General features: G+C 38.9%; 1 protein-coding gene and 1 pseudogene across 2 annotated transcripts in view; both read left to right on the forward strand.

Annotated features, from left to right (window-relative positions):
- Nucleotides 1-17,534, forward strand: part of ACMSD (aminocarboxymuconate semialdehyde decarboxylase) — a 52,261-nt gene that overhangs the window by 26,770 nt on the left and 7,957 nt on the right. For both annotated transcript variants that reach the window (XM_019731143.2, XM_019731142.2), the window contains 2 exons: nt 451-546; nt 1,703-1,875. In XM_019731143.2, the coding sequence (XP_019586702.2) occupies nt 451-546; nt 1,703-1,875 (269 nt within the window). The remainder of the gene's footprint in view (nt 1-450; nt 547-1,702; nt 1,876-17,534) is intronic.
- Nucleotides 15,591-15,706, forward strand: LOC141568116 (U6atac minor spliceosomal RNA; annotated as a pseudogene).

The raw sequence follows: 17,534 nt of genomic DNA on the forward strand, positions 1-17,534 counted from the left end.
GCATGGCTCTACAATAGCCTTGCAGGATGGGTGACACTGTTCCCATTTCACAGGTGAAGAAGCACCGGCTCAGGGGCATCACATAACTTGTCAAAGGCCAGAAAGCAAAACATTGGAAGAGTTAGGGTTCAGCGCAGACTCATTGCATTTTTTGCCCCCCTGCATCCAAAACTGGAGCTTGGGGGGGTGGGTCAGGACAAAAGCCGGGTCCTCTGGCTCCTTGACTATTTTAGCCATTAGATGACTCAACCTGTAAGGCAAATAGGTAGCCTCAGATTGTTCTGCTTGCCAAAGTAATAGTTAATATACAACCAAGCCATGCTGGGGCACAGGGTCCCCACGTTTCTCAGCACTAACGATTACAGCAAGCTGCTGTTCCCCAGCCAGTAGCATCACTGAACATCTTGCTCGAGGTGACAAGCGCTGTATCTTGTGACTGTTTCCTCTCAGGAATGCCAGCAGAGACCACTACAGCCATTTGCTCCATGATCATGGGTGGAGTGTTTGAGAAGTTTCCTAAACTGAAAGTATGTTTTGCACATGGAGGTAAGAACCTATCTGTACTGGTCAGCTCGGCTGCCATAACAAAATACCACTGACTGGGTGGCTTCCATAATTAATGTTTTCACAGTTCCGGGGTTCCAAGGTCAAGATGCCGGCAGGGTTGGTTTCTAGTGAGGCCTGTCTTCCCAGTTTGTAGAAGGCCAGCCTCTCACTGTGTCCTCACATGGCCTTTCCTCTGTGCATGCAGAGGGAGAGAGAGAGAGAGAGAGAGAGAGAGAGAGAGAGAGAGAGAGCACTCTGCTATCTCTTCCTGTTCTTATGAGGACACCAATCCTATCAGATTAGGGTTCCACTTTAAGACCTCATCTAACCTTAATTACCTGCTTAAAGGCCCGTCTCCAAATACAGTCACACAGTGGGTTAGGGCTCAACACATGCAGTTTGGAGGGACACGGTCAGTGCACAAATCCTACCAGTCGCTGTTCTCGTCAGAAAGTATATGGTGGTTCAGGGACCAAATTCCATTTTTGCAGACAAGTTTAGCTCGGTTGGTACACTGTTTGCTTTATTTTGTTTTGTTTGTTATTTAAATATCTCTCCTCAAACCACAAGCTCTCCAGTTTGCAGTAGTCCCTTCCAGTCACTATTGTTTACAAATAGACCTATTTCATTCATTTACATTTCCTGCTTGGCCCCTGTAGTAATTGAGTTTGTGACTGTTGTTCAGTTCTCTCTCTCTCTCTCTCTCTCTCTCTCTCCAGGTTGTTCTCTAATCTGCTTTTCTTTCTAACTAACATACAGAGACATTTTCCATGTCAGTAAGTACAGTGCTCCATCATTTTTTATGGTTGTATACATGGGAATACCTTTTATGGGTATCCATCATCATTTAGATATTCCCCAACTGACAGGCTGCCTCAGTATTTTGTGGTTTTAACCACGCTACATTCAAAAACTTTGACTACATATCTTTACACATCTGTCTTCTCTCTTTAGGGTAAATTCCTCAAATCTGAATTTCTAGATGAGTTCCTGTTGTTTCTTCTGGGTCATCTCTTAGCATCTGGAGCCCAGTCGGTCCCTTGTAAATACTGTTAACCAGCTGGACGATAGTAACTCCTCTTTGTATACAGCATGAAGACTCAAAGAAATCCTTTTCACTAGAAACCAGCCCTACAGTTACGGGTTTTACTTGCAGGTGGAGCCTTCCCCTTCACCGTAGGAAGAATCTCCCATGGATTCAGCGTGCGTCCGGATCTGTGTGCCCAAGACAACCCAGTCAACCCAAAGAAATACCTTGGCTCCTTTTACACGGACTCTTTGGTTCATGATCCTCTGGCCCTCAATCTGTTAACAGATGTCATAGGGAAGGTAAGCCGGGTCCGCCATTTGGATCGCTTATCGGGAGCGGAGTTCAAATGCAGCAACCAGTGACTTGCTCTCCCTCCAAAAAAGGGATGAAAGAAAAGGCATTAGAAGAAAGGAGAGGGACAGTGAGGTTGGGATTAGGGTTGCTTGCTCAGGGGGTCCTATGCAGAATGTCCTTCATCATAGTGTGTGTATCACCCGGGAAGCATAACATATGCAAGGAGATCCCAGATAATCCACAGGGCTGGGGAGTCCCCCAGGTCAGTCCTCTTCCTCAGGGGCACCTCGGTATACCTTGTGATGTGCTAAGCAGGAAGGAGCCACAAGTTTTGAAGACAAATTGACCTGGGTTAAAATCCTGACTCTACCTCCTATTAATAGGGTAAATTGTGAACCCAACTGTCCTCATCTACTAAATAAAGAAAATTGGAACATTAAAAGGGAGGGAAATGGCACAGAACAAGGAGGCAAGGGAAGAGGATGAAGGCTCTTATGTACCACGTGAAATTTCTTTCTGGAATAACAGGGTCCTCGTCTTGAAACGATTCTTTCATTTGGCCAAAAAGATCAGCACGGTAGTAGTTTAACCTCGTAAGTAAGTCTTTCCTCTGTAGTGGTGTGCTAGCAGACCTCCCTGTTGGCATTTCCACCTGCAAGTATTCTTTGGAAATGCTATTTCAGCAAGTTAAGACAGTTTTTAGGGCAAAGGCCAGTCTGATTAGTGAAAAGTCTGAAATATTTAGTATTTCAACTCTGTTTTATTACTGACAGATATCTATAGAAGGTTTCCAAATTTTCCTAAAGAAAAAATATTTGAGATTTTCTAAAAGAATATGGACATGCTTGAAGATGTGCTATCTGGTACTTGGATTGAGAACAGACTAAAAGGCGTTTACGATCTTGTGTAGCAGAAAAAGAGGTCTATCATTTGAAAAGTACAAGTAATATTCTATCTCCAGAAAGGAGACTTCACCCCCCTTTAAAGTTGACTGCCTCTCTGACTTGAGAAACTTGCTAGAACATAAATGTTAAACACTCTGGTTTGGTAATAAGTTATGTGGCTGAGATATGCTTCCAAGTCTTCAAGCTTTTGTGTTGTTCCTGCCAAAATCGGGGTTTAGCAGCTGGTTGTAACTGCAAATTATTTCTAGTTTAGACAAAGGGACCATGGGCAGGTCTATAAGGAGGAAACTACACAGAGGAGAAGCTGAAAGAGACTGTGAGCTCTGGACTTTGAGCAATGGAAGAGGGGGAGTGGGAAAGTGGCACGAAATTGGGGAAAGGGTCGTTCTTATTACCTCCCTTCAAGCCTAGTACCCCCTGATTTTCTTGGAAATGACAAAATCAGGAAAAAACACCTGGCAAATACAACACCGACCTTGTCAGGGATACCATCAGCAGTGAGGAATATTATCAACACCTTCAGACAGTATTCAGGGCAATCCACTCCAGCCAGGGGGTCAGAGCAGAAGCAGAATGTATGTACACACCCCTTTTAGGGACCCTCAGGGAAACTCAGAGGGCACTTTGCAAAGTTGGTGGTGCTGAGATCTTATATTCAAACTATGAAGACTTGAGCCATTTTAATTTGGGCATCCAAAGCAAATTGGACCTCATTTTATGTGTGACATCACAGGCTGGCGAATCTAGGATATATAAGCAGTATATATGAATAATTTAGGATTCCCTTTAAAATATGAACTTCCTCATTCTAGTTATGTCCACATTAGCAAATTCTCTCAAAAACAAACCCTAAATCAGAATGGCTAAGGAAAGTCCTAGCATGGCAGCCAGGCGAGAGAGCAACCGTCCAAATTAGAGCAAGAGGACAGAATGCTGTGGAGGGAGGTCTCCAAGGACAGGAAAACTAAAACTGATGGAATATTTGATGTTTGAGCAACAGAAACAATGATTGCCAGGCATTCAACAGATCTGTTGGTGCATTAGGAACAAACAAGCAGTACATGCACAGAAAATTAAGCAAATGAAAGAAAAGGAAATAATTAACTCCAAGAAAACAAACATGAGGGCAGATAATCATTGTACATTGCTGAATCACCAATGAACAATATTTATAGGCATAATAGTGTAAATACTAAGTACTGGCTCAACTGAAGATTGTAATTCTAGTGGGAAAATGGAGGAGAGAAGTTGGGGTAAGAAAGAAATTCTCAATGATCATAATGGAAAGTCAGTAAATACTCTCCAAAGCTAATAAATCAAGAAACAACAGTATGTGCTGGTTATCTGGAACTATGAAGAGAATTATCAGAAGACGCAGGTTAAAAAAGCAAAGGTGGCTGCCTTGGGGGACAAGAGTGGGGAGAGTGGGCACAGGACTGCTTTTGATTAGAAATATATTAGTAATATTTAATTAACTGTGTATGGGAATTACTTTGATAAACCAAAATTTTAAATAATGTTGAAGGAATAAATAGACGTATGTCATATATATAAATCAAAACCATTTGTTGAGCACCTACCATTTCTAAAGCACTGTGCTCAACAGAGAACTTAAATTATGTGATCTCTTAGCTTCCTTCCATCTCTAAAATTCTTTGCTTTTCAGCTATGTCTACTCATTTTTAAAGACAGCTACAAAGAATGCTAGTTATACGTTATGAGTCTATCACTATGAAAAATATGAAAAAAGGAAAACTTTATTGCCTTCCTATAATAATATGATCATAGAGAATTACATATTTAGGTGGATAGATTTTTGAGAGGTCAGTCACCCTCCCATTATGATTATATCATAATTTTGGCTAGATCCACTAGTAATCTATTGATTTAGTACTTGCATCAACTCAGTGGCTTAAAATTACAGTGAACACTTATTATTTCTTATAGCGTCTCTGTGTTAGGAATTTAGGAACAGCTTAGCTGTCTCAGGATCTCTCGTGAGGCTCCAGGCAAGCTGTCAGTCAGGGCTGCTGTCACCTGAAGGCTTGACTGGAGCTGAAGGATTTATTTCCAAGGTGGCTCTTATTCATGACTGGCACACTGGTGCTGGGTTTTGGCAGAAGTCCTCAGTTTCTCCCCAGCTGGGACTCTCTAATCTCCACAGAGCTGCTTGAGAGTTCTCACAACATGGCCGCTGGCTTCCCCCAAGAATGAGTGATCTGAGAGAGGCAGGGATGGGATGGAGGGAGGGAGGGAGGGAGAGAGAGAGAGAGAGAGAGAGAGAGAGAGAGAGAGAGAGAGAGATCAAGTGCACACCGAGCAGAAGCTATCCTTTTTATGACCTGGCCTCAAAAGTCATGTAGTATCACTTCTGCCTCATTCTATTCATTAGAAGCAAGTCACTATCCAGCCCATGTTCAAGAGGAGTAGAATCAGGCTCTACCTTTTGAAGGGAAGAGTGTCAAAGAATTTAAAGACAATATTTTCAAACAACCACATTTTCACATTCTGCCCACAAATGATTTCTATTCCTCCTAAATGCAAAATATCCTCACCCCTCCTATGACCACCCCAAAAGTCTCATCCATTTATAGCATCAGCTTAAATAAAGACTAGGATCTCATCACTTAAATTAACTTGTGGATAATGCTCCTCATGCACAGTCTCTCTGAATCTGAAGACCTGTGAACTAAAGAGACAAGTTCTTTGCCCACCACACACTCATATAAAATGGTGACACACGCAAAGAATAGTTACTATAGACTCTCCATTCTGAAAGGGTGAAAACAAGAGGTTCAGAGGAGTCACTAGCAAATCTGATACCCACTGGGCACATGTTGGCAGTTCCTTGATTAGAACTCAAAGCACAGGAATAATTCTCCACAGCTCATGGTTCTACCCGCTGAGTCATCCCTCTTTTTCCATGAAAGGTTGCCTATGTTTGTGGCTGAATAGTGTTTATGGACTGCTTCATGACCATACAAGTTTTGGGACCCAAAGGTTTCTTCTCATTTTGCTCTATATGTTCTTTTCAATCCAAACTGGTGGTGTTTCTGCTAATACAAATTTCTTAAAATCTTGCTGGGTCTCTCACAAATCTTATTAGGTTTCACACCATTAGGCAAGAGTTTTACCCACAAAACTGAGAAAGCCATTCTCTACCTTGGGTTTCTTTGAAGGCTGCTGAGAGACAACATTCTTAAGCTACCTAGAAGCCCATGCTGTTTGACAGAATGGTTCTCTGATGCACTGCCTTAAATCTTTTGAAGTTTTAACAAAGGTTATAATCACATCTTGACTTCATTTTCAGACTATCTGTTTTCTAACTTTGCCCTGGATTTAATCTTTGCCAGAAATCCAGCTCTAATTTTAACATCATTTGCTGTTAGAAATTTTCAAACCCAATAATTCCTGGCTCCTTTATATCTAACAGTCCTTCATTTAATGCGCTCCCCTTACCTTTTACTATGAGCAGCAAGAAGCAGCCAGGCAGCACTTTCAATACTCTGTCTGTAAATTTCCTTATATATCACCCAGTTCATTAAATATATTTTCTACTTTTCATGTTACTGTAGGTGACAGTGTTGCTAAAATTTTGCCACTACATAGCAAAGATGTCCTTTTGTCTAGTTTCCAATAACATTTTCTTTATTCTCCCTAAAGTCCTCACTGATATAGGCTTCTCACAGGCCATCAGGCTTCTAATAACAGGCTTTACAAGGATCTTTAGTCTTTCACTATTCTCAAAGTCTTTCCCACTTCCTCCCACTAATCAGTTCCAAATTCACTTGCACATTTTCATGTTTCCGATATGGCAACACTGCACTTCCAAGTACCAAAATCTGTATTATTTATTTATTGCTGCAAATAAATTAACCTAAAACTTAGTGGTTTAAAACAATGAACATTTATTATCTCATTCATTTCCATTGGGTCAGGAACTCCGTGGTTGGGTAATTCTGTTCAGGTTTTCTCATAAGATTCAATGAGATGACTACAGTGCTCCAATATCTATCTATCTTTCTATCTTAAGATAGAAAGGTATCTATTCAGTATCTATCTATCTATCTATCTATCTATCTATCTATCTATCTTTCATTCTTTTGTTCTTTCACTCTTTAATATTTTTTTGCATACTACTTACATTAACTTAACCCCAAACTCTCCACGAATTTGTGAGTCTCCTCTCAGTACATTCATACATATTGGGTACAGCAGTCTATTAATTCTATCTTCTTGAAGAGATACCTTCAGGAGTCTTCTGACTTGCTCCAAGCTGGATTGGGTTGCTATTTAAACCTGCTGCACAGCTGTTATCTTGAAATCTCCCCTTACATTCTCTCTCTCGCGCTCTCTCTCTCTCTCCCTCTCTCTCAATTCCCTGTTTCCTGAGTCTTACAATTTTCCAATTTTTTGGTGAAGAACATCCACCAATAACTTTCTGAGAAAGGGAGTATGGGAGATGAAATTTTTTAAACCTTGGCTATCTATAAATGTCTTTATTCTTTCTTTACAATGAGCTGCCTGGCTAGGTATATAATTCTAGCTTGGAAACTGTTTTCCCTCCTAATTTTAAAGACATTTTCCCATTGGATTCTACCTTCTAGAATTGCGGTTGAGTAATGCCATTCTAATCTTTGAATCTTTATTTAAAACATGCTTCTCTCCCTTTGCCCCACCCCCACCCCAATCTCAAAGACTAAGATCTTAAAGTCTCACAATATGTGTCTATTTTCACCCATTATGCTAGCCACTTGGTGAGACCTTTCATTTAAATTTTTTTAATTTATCTTTAATGACTTCCTTCCCTCTGCTTTCTCTTTCTGGAGTTTCTATTATTCTAAGTTGAACATCTTTTTTATTTTCTGTCGTACACCCCCCCACTTCTTTGCGCTTTTGCTTTACTTTCTGGGAGAGTTCTTGAACTTTCTTGATAAAGCCTTCTATTTAATTGGACTTTTTGCTTGTTTACTTTCCAAGAGCTGTTGTTATTGTTCTTGTTCTCTAAACTTTTTTTTAAACATCCTGTTCTTCTTGGGTGGATGCAATATCTTTTCTTATCTCTCTGAATATACTAGTAATTTGGGGAAATTTACTTCTCCCTGCAAATCCTCCTCCTTGCCTGTTTTCTCTTTTTAAAAATGTCTCAGTCTTTTATATTAAATGCTTTCCTCAAATGTATGTAATTCTTTGCTGTCGACTCATATTTCAGAGCAGTCACTAGAAAGATGATTGGAAGTCTCCACATGTAGGTGGGGCCAATCAAGTGTGGGCTTCTCTACAGAGTAACCCAAATGAACCTTGTTTTTGGACACTCTAAAAACTTGATCTTTCCTTTTTCATATTTCAGTTTCCCAGAGAAGCTTTCCAATTGCTTATCTGAATAGTAAAGGTCTGGTTGCCAGTATTCTGGGAACTGAGTAGGGCAAAAAGGCTGGGAGTCTCTATTTTTAATAAGTAAACTTTCATTTAACCCTCCTACTTTCAGAACAGTCACCACTCTTAACTGTGCCTGGTATCTCCCCAGCTGAGACCCTCTCTTTCACTCTCTTTTGAGACTAGATGACTAACCTTTTGCCTGGGTGAGAGAAAAGCAGACACTGGGCTAAGCAGAATCTGGTGTTTAGAGTCTAACTGCTTCTTAAACAGGCTTAAAATGAATCCTTCTTTAGTCCCATCTTTGTCTTTACTTCCAGAGGCACCTGATGTTATTAATTACAGATATTCAGGGGACTTGGTAATATAAGTCAGGCTACTTTTTGGCTTATCTTACACTGACTAAGAATTTCGCTTTTTCAGTCTTCAAAATTCAGTTATTATTGTTCATCTGCTTTCCAGTTTCTGAAATTTTCTGGTTGCTTCTTTTATCCTGTTATCCTTCTCCTTGTGGGGAGTTTCAAATTGTGATCCTCAGACTAATACCAGTCCACAAAGAGTTTCTTACCAGTCCACGATGAAAGAAGGAACTTGTGCCAGAATGTAAATCAAGTCACTAAACATAACGTTTAGTTTAACCGACTTTTGTTTTAATGGCAAGACTTTCTTGATAAAGAGAGTAGTGCACTGATTTACATGTTATGGCAAGTTCCTTATGTCATCATGAACAGTTAAAAGTCCAATTTGGGTACATTTATTAATGTCAGTCTTGAACGTTCCTCCCTTTCTCTAAAAAATTTATCTTACTTGTATTGCATCTCCCTGTGGCCCAACTTGCAGCTCCCTGAAGTCATTTTCAAAGTTATAGGCAATTACGGGTCAGCAGAAATTATAGCAATAGAAGTGGGTCAGGCTGAATTTTCAGAAGCTAAAGAATTTTCTAATACTCTGGCTTTGGTTGAAGGTGGAAGCAAGAGAGATGATATACACATCTTAGAGTCTTAGTTTTATTTTTTCTACTTCTAAAATTTATTAATTCAACTAGACCATTTAAAATCACATAACTTCTTACTTATAAATATTAATTTTCCATATTTATATTTCATAAAACAATTTTGTTTAAACGTATCTTTGACCTAGTGCCTTGTCATTATTAGAAGCACGATTTTAGGCATTGAAATTGTTTTTAAAAGTATATAAGCATTATAATAAATAACCTTTCTTAATGACAATGTCTGTTTCCCAAGTTTCTAAATATCCAGGCTTCATCTTCAACCAAGTATCATTAGAATTTTCTTCTGGAAATGGAGGAAATACAGGACTCTTTTTATATATCATTCAAATGTCTATTCCAAATTGAATTCATTACCGCTGCTAGTCTTTGTTTGTAGTTTGTACTTTCCACTGGTTTCAGTTAGTTTGTTGATTTGTTTCTGCATGCCTGAGAAATGTGGTGTAAAATGATATTACGATTAAGTGCAGAAATAAAAATAGGAATGAAGATGAAGGTGTGAAAAAAAAAGTTCTGAAATTCCATTCTTCTGAAGCAAATAGCGAATGATGCTTAGAATTTTAATGCTGTATTACTAGTCATAGCTATCAGGGATAGATGTTGAGTAAATTATTTGATCTCGATAAGCCTTAGTTTCCTTACCAATAAAAATAGAGATAATAATAATACCTAATTCTTGGAGTTTTTGACAGGGTGAAATAAGATAACCACATAAAGTATACAGCACAATTCAAGTTTTATAGTAAGTGCTCAATAAAAGCATTTGGTAAAGATACATACAAACTTTGAAGAATGAAACTACAGTGAAAACCACTGTGACAGTATCAATTTGCAAGATTTTTCAACCACCTTGAAATTTTAGCAACTTCAGAATTATAAAATCATGAAAAATTGAGATAAAGGAAAAATTACTATCGAAATTAAACTTCACAACAAAAAAATGTGTCTCTGTCTGAAGCAATGATGTAAAATGAGGCTTGGATCCTCTATGGAGATTCAATCAAAAGTGAAGAAGGAAAGAGAGGTAAAAAGAGGGACGAATCTAGAAAGTCACACACACGCCCAAGGCAGGACACATGCTCAGAAAAGACATGGTAGGACCCTAAGCTTTACTCTCTAGCTGATCTGTAGGCTCGACATCACAGGACGCGAACACTAAGGCACAGGTGTAAATGGCCTGGCTGAATGCTGAAGAAATGACCATCACACAGCCAATCTGCAAAGACTAGGAGAGGTTTTTGTCCTTTCTTTCTTTTTTTTTCTTTCTGTTCTCTTTTTGCTTTAAGCATTTAAGGAAATCTTAAGCTGACCCCAAGCTTAAGGAACAGAGACTTCAGAGACCACATACAACAAAGAATAAGTCTTTTAAAACTACTTTAGAAAAGTCACTACATAAACAACTACAAAGTACAGCAAGGAACAACAACAGAAGCCGAGGAGAAGGAAACATCGATTGTCAAAGTTACCACATTATAATGTGGTACTCAAAATGTCTAGTTTTTAACAAAAAAACTAACAGGCATGCAAAGGAACAAGAAAGTATAGCTCATTCTCATGAAAAAAAAAACCAAATCAACAGAAATTGTCACTGGAGAAACACTGGACTTATTAAAGACTTTAGTCAACAGTTTTAAATATGCTCAAAGAGATAAAGAAAATCATAGGCTAAGAACTGAAGAAAAACAGGAGAATGATTACTGAACAAAAAGACACTGTCTAAATATTTAGAAATTATAAAAAAGGAACCAAATAGAAATTCTGGAGCTGAAAAGTACAACAACTTTAATGAAAAATTCACTAAAGGGACAAGTATCTAATAAGGAACCTGTATTCAAACATACAAAGAATTCTTACACTTCAATAATAAAAACACATACAACCCTATTAAATTAGGCAAAGGATCTGAATAAACATTTCTCCAAGAAAGATAGAAAAATGGTCAATGAACACATGAAAAGATGCTCAGCATCACTGGTCATTAGTTAAATACAAATCAAAACTACAGTGGGATGCTAATTCACACTCACTAGGATGACTATAAGGAAAAAAAGGAAAATGTGGAAGAGGATGTGAATAAATTGGAATTCTTGTATATTGCTGTTTGGAATACCAAATAGTGCAGCCACTATGGAAAACAGTTTGGCAGATCTACAAAAAGTTAACCATAGAATTAGCATATGCCCAACAACGCCATTCCTAGGTATATACCCAAAAGAATTGAAAACAAGTATTCAAACAAATGCTTGTACACAAGTGTTCATAACAGCATTATTTGCAATAACCTAAAGGAGAAACAACCCAAATGTCCACCAGCAGATGAATGAATAAGCAAAATGTGGTATATCCGTACAAAGGAATATCATATTCAGCCATTAAAAGAAATGAAATACTGATACATGCTATAACTGAATGGACTTTGAAAACATGCTAAGAGAAAAAAGTCAGACACACGGGTCACATATTATATGATTCTATTTATATGAAATGTCCAGTATAGGAAAACCCACAGAGATAGAAAGCAGAATAGTGGCTGCCAGGGGGTGGGGGTGGGATGGGGCAAGTGGGCAGGGGGAGGAGGCAATGGGTAGTGGCTGCTTAATATGCACAACGCCTTCCTTGGGGGTGTGAAAATGTTGTCGAACAAGAGAGAGGTGATAGTTGCACAACACTGTGAATATACTAAATGCCACCAAAGTGTAGACTTTAAAATGGTTAATTTTATGTTATGTGAATTTCACTTCATTTTTTTTTAAGTGAAGAGGCCTCTCTCTGCAAGTTAGACTTTCAACCACTCCAACCAAAATATCTATTCATATGTTCTCTTCACTTTTAAAGAGAAACCAGAAATTCCTGTTCTGCAAAATAGAAAGTATATCTCACAATAAAAGAAATGGTTCATTTTTAGAAGTAACAATGTCATTTTAGACATTTTATGCCTCAAATTTTTACAGTAGGCATATATGAGGTGTGATCAAACAATATGGTAAATATTTAAATTTAAATAATTCATTACAGTAAAAGACACATTGCCATTAATCCCCTTCAAATACTCCCCCTCGCTTCAAACACATTACTCGCATCCTTCTTGCCACTTTCTGAAGCAATTCTGGAAGTCCTCTTTCATGAGTGTCTTTAGTTGCATTTTTGTGGCTGCTTCAATGTCCTGCATCGATTCAAAACCATTACCTTCTGGTAATTATACGGTCATTTTGACTGTGGGGAAGAGCCAGGAGTCACATGGTGCCAGATCCAATGAATAAGGTGGATGAGGACATACAGTAATGTTTCTATTTGACAGAAATTGCCATACGAAGAAGCGATGTGTGACACGGAGCGTTGTCATGATGGAGGATGATTTATGGCACACCTTCTCTCAAGCGTAGCTCATACTTGAGTGACTGCACCAAATACAGTGGTACCTCGGTTTTCGAACATAATCCACGAGTTCTGAAACGTTCGAAAACAGCCAACAACTAGGCCTCAGGATCTAGCACTCAGTGGAAGCCGCGTGACATGTTCGACTTCTGAGTCATGTTCAAAAACCGAAGCATTTACTTCCGGGTTTACAGTGTTCATAAACCAAAATGTTCGTCAACAGAGACGTTGGAAAACCGAGGTACTACTGTAAGTTGAAAGTTGTCACACAACTGTTACTAAGGTTCATGTGCCCTTTCCCATATTAAAAATCCCTGCCTTTCCATCGGATGGCACTTGGCAGCAGGATTCTCTGTATTTTGTGATCACAACAGAAAGGCTCCATGTCGCACATTGCTTCTGATACAGCAATTTCTGTCAAATAAAAACATTATGGTGTGTCCTCATCCATCTTATTCACTGGATCTGGCACCATGTGACTTCTGGCTCTTCCCCAAAGTCAAAATGACCAGGAAAGAAAAACGTTTTATACTGATTCAGGACATCGAGGCAGCCACAACAGCGCAACTGAAGACTCTCACGAAAGAGGACTTCCAGAACTGCTTCAGAAAGTGGCAAGAATGATGGGATAAGTGTGTTTGAAGCGGGGGGGGGGGTAGTCTTTTGAGGGGGATTAATGGCAATGTCTTTTACTGTAATATATTTTTAAAAATTTAAACATTCACTGTATTTTTTAATCACACCTCATAAATGTTATCTTGTCTTGGGAATTTGATCCATGGGTTAGAAGATGAACCTAAGTTAGAGACCAGTCAGACCCAAAGGCCAAAGCTTCTTCATCCCTTTCCCACGCCTTCTTTAACATTCAGGACTGCTCTATTCGGGTGTTCTAAAAGGTTAGATGATGTAGAAGCAATGAAAAGGTCCTTCATCATCAAAGAAAGACTTTATTATCCGGGGTAACTGTAGGTAGTAGACCATACCATATGTATTAGAAATATTTCCACCTGACTTGAAATTTCAATGTATTTTAATAGTTCTATCTGTAAAAACCTCAACCTATATTCCAGTTAAATGATGTTTTCTTGTGCACTACTATCCTCAATAGAGTGGAACCCTTTCTGATGTCCAGAAGCTTCTCGAGAATAAGAGTATAACTTAATACCTTCTCAAGAAGTTGTGATAAATGAAAGAAAGTTCAAGTCCCAGCTCTACCACTTGTTAGCGGGGTGACCTTCAGTAGCAAGTCACTTATCTTCTCAGTCTGTTTCCTCAATTGTAAAGTGGCGAGGCTAGATATGAGGAGCTAATATAATACAATACTATGCCAAAGGACTACGCAAATGTCAGTGGTTTATATCATCCAGTGCTTTACAGACAGTAGGTGTTAAGTTAATGTTTCTTTGATTGGGTTGTACAATGATCTTGTGGATATAAGGCTAATCTTACTTGCACTGATTGAGTTAAATCGGGCTCTTTCTCTGGGAAAGTATGTGTCAGTGAAGGAACTGAATCCTTGGTATACTAGAATTTTATAGTAAGTTATGTTATAACAGTTACATTGCATTTTCTGCAAATGCTACTGATGAAATAGGCTAATGAGAAGATAGTTAATTGCTCCTTTTTGAGAAGACAAATGAATTCTTTTCCAGCGTTTCAATTTATTTAGTAAGCCACATCTTTCAGTGTTTGCAGCATTCCCTGAAAACATGAAAGAGTTAATGCTTCCCAGCAGGTATGCAGTTTATTTCTCTTCCCTGGCAGGAATATTAATCACGATTATTATCAGCTCAGTAAGTCTTTGGCCTCCTAGGGAATGTGTGCTGCTGGCTTTGGGAAGGGAAAGCTGTGTTGGGGCAGAGTGTTGGTGCTGAGAAATCAATCAGGATTATCCACGGCTTTACCGCCTAATAAAAAAAGCCAGTGTCTGTCTAGAAGGTATAATTTCAGGACCCCAAAAGAGGCAGGCATGGTATCCAAAATGCCCACCGTTAGAATTATTCCTTTGGATTTAACAGAGTTGTTGGAAAGGTCCCACTAAAATGCAGACGTTGTCAAGAGTGGCATTAGCACCGATTCAAGATCACTGTCAATCCCAAGGGAACACACTCCTCGATCACAGAGCATAGAAGAGAGTTTCAGCTTTTGGGAGGCCAGGATCAGGTATGTTACTTGGGAATCTGAGCTGTCACAAGAGTCAGGTATCACAGGGAGCTTGGATCAGTGGGAAATAGGCAACAGTCATCCAGGGCCATACCCTATGCCTCATTAACCAGAATTATGCACGTAATCCATTGAAAACATAATCAACTTGCAGTTACGAGATAACAGGTAATAGAAATAGCAACACAAAAATGTATTTTAAACTTAAGTATTTATTAAGCACCAATCAAGTAGAGACTAGTATTAAGCAATGGAGTATGCAACCTTCATCCAACAGGACGAAAGTACTCTTGAGGAATCTCTTCTCCCCACCTTTTCCCTGCTACTGTCCCTTCTCCCTCTGAACAAGAAAAGCAATTAACAAGACTTCACTTCCAGTTCTTTTATGCCTAGTCCCCTCTCCCTTATGAAATTACTAACAAGTTAAAAAATGGTCAAAAGTTTACCAGTGGGTATCAATAAAAGTTGTACAGATAGATAGGGGTATGAAAAATTCACAAACCAGATGATTGCAAGAGGATAATTAACCTCCTATAGCGAAGAGTTGTGAACAGCTACAAATAATAATGAAATACTATCAAACCATGAGTTTGGTGTTCTGCAATAGGCATCCAAAATCAAGTTAGGAAGGGGAGCAAGGAAGTATCTTAACCAGGAAGGATGAATTGCTGAGTGGTTTTCATTTCTTTCTTAAAACCATTTGCTTTTTCCACATTAAAACAGAACAGACCCTCCCCTGCTACTTAAAATGTATTTATATCCTAGAAGGCCATAATCCTGGTAATGGGAGAATTCCAGACTAGAGGGAAAAATTAATTTCTAGATTTCAATGTCATATTAACGTAGCTGAGGAATGTAATATAAGCATGGGACTTGAACAAATTATGTTGTGTTGTATGAGAGGGGAGAAGGTTAGCACTCCCTTTGACAAGGACGGAAGAGGCCCTTGGGCCCTAACACACATACGGTCAAGACATTGCCACCTACTTTGAAGCATCTAACCATCACGAAAAAAAAATAAGTTGTGTTTTGGAATTGTAAACAGCTTTGGCAAGACGAGTAGAAATACTGACAAACGAACCTCCAGTGCCCACCAAGCAGGCAGTTCAGAAGGAGATCAGCCGTTGGCACAGAAGCGAGGAGACGGAACTTTGGTTCTTTAGGGTCTCCGTCAGCAGGTAGAGTTGCTCAGTTTTATACAGTAGTGAGTACAGGAATCTAGACATAGTTGTCAGTCTGTCACAGCCTTCCTCTAAACTTTATCATGCTTTAAACTTTATCATCCTTTAAACTTTATCATAAAACCTAGGAAAATCTTTTTTTGTGTGTAGAAATCAAAGTGTCACTTATCCTGAACACAGTTCGAATTTAGCGTATTTAAAATACATTTAATATGTCAAGCCTAGTACGAATCAGACTTCCCTCTTTCATACATTCATACATTCCTTCAACATACACATTTGTTAAAGCAACTCTAAAATTGATGATAAGCATATGGCAGAGTTTTATTTCCAACTTGTTTCAAAAGAAGAGGCTTTCTGAAAAGTCAAATTCAAATATTCTATCTTGGCAGAGACATGTTATAGGGGAAATGGGTATTGTCAGGCTGGAAAGACGAAGGAGGGGGAGGAAGGAGGAAGAAGAGAAGAAGTAGGAGCAGTAGTAGGAGTTGACAATTAGTCTCTTTACATGTTTAGTAAAGGTCTTAGACTAGTTCCAGGACTAGTAGTCAATTGAATGCCTTTCCTAGAGAGGGTTCTTAAGCTCATATAAATTCAATAAAAAATTGTTTCCGTATTTTATTTTATCAAGAATGTTAATTATTCTACAGGAAAAGCAGCTAGTCACATCAGACTACAAAGTTCTGCCCTAGCTCAGGTTTGGGACCACTTTCTTTCTCACATTTATTGGGGACGACTGGTACCATGCTAAGGAATTTGGGCTTTACCTTCTAGACAACGGGAAATTATTGAAGGATTTTAAGCAGGGATGTGGCATGATCGGATTCATATTTTTAAAACAGCATTCTCTCCAGTGTTAGGTATTGGTTAAAATGCATGAGACCGAAATCAGGGACATCAGTTAGAAAACTACAATAATGGCCCAGTTTAATTCCACTCTACACCTGACTTTTGGCTCAGAGCTGGAGACATGGTTTTGGTCCCAGTTCTTAGCTGAGTGGATGAGATGGAGACACAAACCTGGCTCCACCACATACTAGCTGTGCGACTCTAGGCAAGTTAGTTATCATTTCTGTTTCTTCATCTGTTGAGTAGGAATAATAATAGAACCCATCTCATAGGAAGGTTGTGAGCATTAAATGAGTCAATGAATGAAAATGGCTTAGAATAGCTTCCTGCATGTAGTAAGCAATTAATAAATGTTAGATAGTATTACTATTATTATTATAAGAAACCATCTCATAGCAATGTAAGAAGTGCTATGAATAAAACTGTATACAGGGTGCTTCGGGGATACAAAGGTCACACGGGGCTGAGCTAAGAGACGGTAGGGGCCCCAAGTCAGGGGAGGAGCTGGGGAAGTGGCGAGTAAGTGATGGATGCAAGAAATGATACAGAGGTATAATCAAAGGGCTTAGTGACCCATGAGATCCAGGCCCAGACATATCCACGTTTATGGATCAAAAAACTCCATGTTGTTAAGATGTCGATTCTCTCCAAGTTAATCAATGGAGTCAACATAATCCAAATTGTGGCTAAAATTTATAGAGATACGCAAAGGACCAGAGAGCCAAAATAATTTTGAAAAAGAAAAAGAAAGTTGGAGATTTGTACTATCTGACTTCAAGAGCTGCTATAAAGCTGCAGCAGTC

Source organism: Rhinolophus sinicus, linkage group LG01 (assembly GCF_036562045.2).
Source record: "Rhinolophus sinicus isolate RSC01 linkage group LG01, ASM3656204v1, whole genome shotgun sequence".
Taxonomy (NCBI): domain Eukaryota; kingdom Metazoa; phylum Chordata; class Mammalia; order Chiroptera; family Rhinolophidae; genus Rhinolophus; species Rhinolophus sinicus.